Source organism: Echinops telfairi, unplaced genomic scaffold, assembly GCF_000313985.2.
Source record: "Echinops telfairi isolate 266 unplaced genomic scaffold, ASM31398v2 ScPeMD7_23;HRSCAF=83, whole genome shotgun sequence".
NCBI lineage: Eukaryota > Metazoa > Chordata > Mammalia > Afrosoricida > Tenrecidae > Echinops > Echinops telfairi.
In genome coordinates, this window is record NW_022103920.1 from 5,282,759 (window position 1) to 5,286,342 (window position 3,584).

The following is a 3,584-nucleotide window of genomic DNA, read 5'->3' on the forward strand; positions in this document are numbered from 1 at the left end:
TGAGTATATATGGTATATAGTTATTTTCTATACATTTGCTCTAGAATCTTAGGTTTCTCTTACTATTCAAATATATATACATACATATACCCATATATAGATATATTTAAATACCTATACACACATGGGAGAGCATGTGCAACATAGCAGTAACAACCGTGAGTCTGCAAGACACACACCAAAGCTCTGAAAAATGGTGAATGTCTTTGGTTGATGACACTTTAGAGGAACTTTGCTTCAATCTTGGCAGCATTCCGTGTGGTTTGAATTTACCACTGTTCTCATGTAAGTAGGTAATTTTTGCCACACGGCACCACACATTCTGCTGGACACCAGCTGCTGCCCGTCTTTTTGCTTGATGTCATGGGAGACATTTCTCTGTCTTCCAGTCTCAGGTCTTTCATGCACGTGGACACACCGGTCTGACCTGTGGTCCAACTTGTCCGAATGCCAAGTCCCTGACCCACCAACTGGACAGCGCATGGATTTGAGAGAGGAGGGGAGTATGTAGCCTCTTTTAGGACAACCCATCGGGAAGTCAGCTCATCATTTGTAGCAGAAAGGCTGGACCCAGAGAAAGGAAGGAAGGAAATCCGCACACCTTTCTGAGTTCCCCTCCAGCTCGAATACGAGCTCGTACTCGGACGTCGATCCAGAGCTACATGGATCAACATGTAGCTTAACATGCTTTGTTAAGACTGTTTGAAAAATAAGATAGAGAAACCTAAGCCTTATTGTATTCCCTTCCCCTTGACTTTCTGGTCTCACCCTATGTTCCCCGACTCCAAAGTATAGATATTCACAAAGCAGACGAAGAAGCCAATTGAGAAGAACTCACCATCTTCTATTGGCAACCCAACACAGAAGGTTTGACAGGGAATTCAGAGATCATTAAGTTTACGTTAGCCAGGGAGGAACTATGCAGAGGAAGCAGATGAGAACGGATGGAAATTCACAGGCTATAGTCCATGTCACATACCACCCTGTCACCTTGTACCTGTAGAAGTGTTGAACCGGTACATGTTTTTCTGTGTATATTGTCAACAATAACGAAATAAATATTTTAAAAAACTCACAATCCATATTCCATCAAACTCCACTTGATTGTGGAAAAGCTCAAATTCCTTTGTCCACCAGACAGCACATTGGGGATTGGTGTAATCCGGAAACACAGTTCTCCCTGGCCAGACCTGAAGGGGAAGGAGATGCACTAACTGATAAGCATAAATGCATTGGACGTAGGGTAAAATCGAGTACTAGCAAATTAAAGTTCCTGCCATAACCACATTAGCAGAGGTGCCCAAGAATAGAGCTCTTCTTCCAGGAGGAATGCTGGGCTCTCTGAATGCTTAACATAAGCTTCAGGAAAGACAGGTAGTCGCTTGCGGAAAAATGTATTATATTTGTTTGTTTGTTTTAAATCTTAGTCCTGAATGAGAACGTCCGTAGATAGAGGGAGTGTGTAGCCTGGCAGACTTCAACACTGGTTCATCTTTCCCTCCTGCTTTCTCTAGTCTCTACTCTAGGACTAGCCAAGGGTCACGGCGACCCTAAAGGGCAGAGAAGAGCAGCTCCTTAGGGTTTCTAAGATCTTTACAGGTGCAGAAAGCTTCATCGCTCTCCTACAGAGCAGCCAGTAGGCTTGAACCTCTGACTTCATGGCTAACAGCCAACGCATAATGCCCTGCATGACCAGGGCTCCTTCAAGGTGGGGAACACCACATCACTTCCAGCTGATCATTCCAAGTCGGACTTGCCTATCACCAGGTGAGCCCTACACCTCTGGGGCTCTCTACGCCTTTCCTTTCCAATTCCTCACCAGCACCAGGCACTCAGAGAGGGTCGTCTGAAGCATTAGGTGGGGACCAGCAGATCACACTTTCATGGAAAACAGCGACAAACAAAGATGGGAGAAGTGGTCAAACGTATCCAGTGTTGCAGAGAAATGGGGCCGCACAAAGATTAAAACCTTTCCATTGGATTGTCCCATCAGTAAGTCACTGGATGGGGGCCATTCGAGAATAGTGTTCGCAAGAGGGTGTGGTCAGGAGATGGACACAGTCAGTTGAGGAGTCACTGGGTGGTGAGGAAGTGGCTGCTGTGTAAACCACTATCAAAGGGATTTGCACATGAAAGGAGTGTGGTTGGCAGAAAATGGGCATGGAAGGGTGAGTGTCTCCCCACCACGGACAAGCAGAGGGCCAGTGAAGCACAGGGACCCTGGCTGAGCGGGATCGACACAGGGGCTGCAACCATGGGCACAAGCCCATGAGGACCAGACCCAGTTCTGTGCTGCATGAGGTCACCAGAAGTTGGCAGCACCTCAATGGCTTATAATAGCAACAACATATACACGCATCTGGACATGGAAAACAGAGTCCATCTCTCTCTCTCCCTCTCTCCCCCAGCCCCTCCCCCAGCCCCATTCAATTACCTCCCCAATGAGTGGAGTCACTCCATCCGAAGTATTCACCCAGATCTTCATAGCCGAGCCCCTGGCATAGGTGTCGTAGGGGTCGCTGGCGGAAGAGTTGTTGGCGATGGCTGGGTCCTGAGAGGGGAAACACAAAGAAGCAGCTAGCATTAAGCTAGAGACCCAGGAGGAAGGTTGGGAATGGGGATGTGGTGAAGAGAAGGTGGGGAGCTGGGGAGGTGAGGGGGGTCACATACGGCAATGATGACCAACTTCTGTTCATTCCTGTGTAGCTCCTTAGCAAATTCAGGGAAGCCTTTGTAGTGGACTGGGTCATAGGTGAAGTCCCTCCTCCGGTCCATGTAATCAATATCAGCATGCTGCACATCCTGCAGGAACAGACAACGGCCCCAAGGTCAGACAGCGGCCCCAAGGTCAGATGGGTCTGTCTACCTGTCATGTTCACTGTTCCCAGGGGGCCATCTGTTCGGCTACTCAATGAAAGGGTAAAGGTTCAAGTCCATGTGGAGGTCCCATGGGGAAAAGGTCTGAAGGTCTACTCGTGAGCAGTCACCCACACAGAACCCTGAAGCCCAGTTCTACTCTGATGCTCGGCAGGCCTTGGACAGGAGTCCATGGGGACCAGGTTTCATTAGCCACAGTAAAATCCACGCTGTGCCAAGCCTTCAACAGAGAGCTCTTTCTCGGGCCCTGGAGAGCAAGGGCTCCTTCCCTGATACTGATCTGCCCGCCCCCAGGCCTGCAATCCGCTTAAAGATTCCTTTCTACCTGCTTGCCAGGTTCTCTGGCTTTGAAAACTTCCCAAAGCTTCTGGGGCAAACCACACAACCTGGACGCAGCACAAAGGCAGCTGGAAAGTGTCATTGCCTGTGTCACCAGGGGGTGGGCAGGGTCTGGCCCTCCTCACTCTTTCTCCGCTTCTCTCTGACTCCTTTCCTTCCCCCCGCCACAGCTGTCTTGGTGTCTCTCTGCCTGCTTTCACTGAGGGGAAGAGCAGACCCCGGAATTAAACCGTCCCCCTCCAAGAGGGCAGGGTAGAGGAGAGAGAGGGGGACCCTTCCAGAAACTTTGGGGGCTTTTCCATTTGCATCTCTCATGCAACCTTGTGGTCTCATCCCCCATGCCCCCTACACCCCCCACCCTTCCACCC

The 3,584-nt window shown here is 49.6% G+C and overlaps 1 protein-coding gene across 1 annotated transcript in view; it reads right to left on the bottom strand.

Moving 5' to 3' along the window:
- LOC101652663 (maltase-glucoamylase, intestinal) overlaps window positions 1-3,584 on the bottom strand; it is an 86,839-nt gene that overhangs the window by 50,648 nt on the left and 32,607 nt on the right. The window contains exons 11-13 of the mRNA XM_045288906.1: window positions 2,671-2,802; window positions 2,435-2,551; window positions 1,077-1,190 (exon numbers count right to left, since the gene is read on the bottom strand). Coding sequence (XP_045144841.1) covers window positions 1,077-1,190; window positions 2,435-2,551; window positions 2,671-2,802 — 363 coding nt within the window. The remainder of the gene's footprint in view (window positions 1-1,076; window positions 1,191-2,434; window positions 2,552-2,670; window positions 2,803-3,584) is intronic.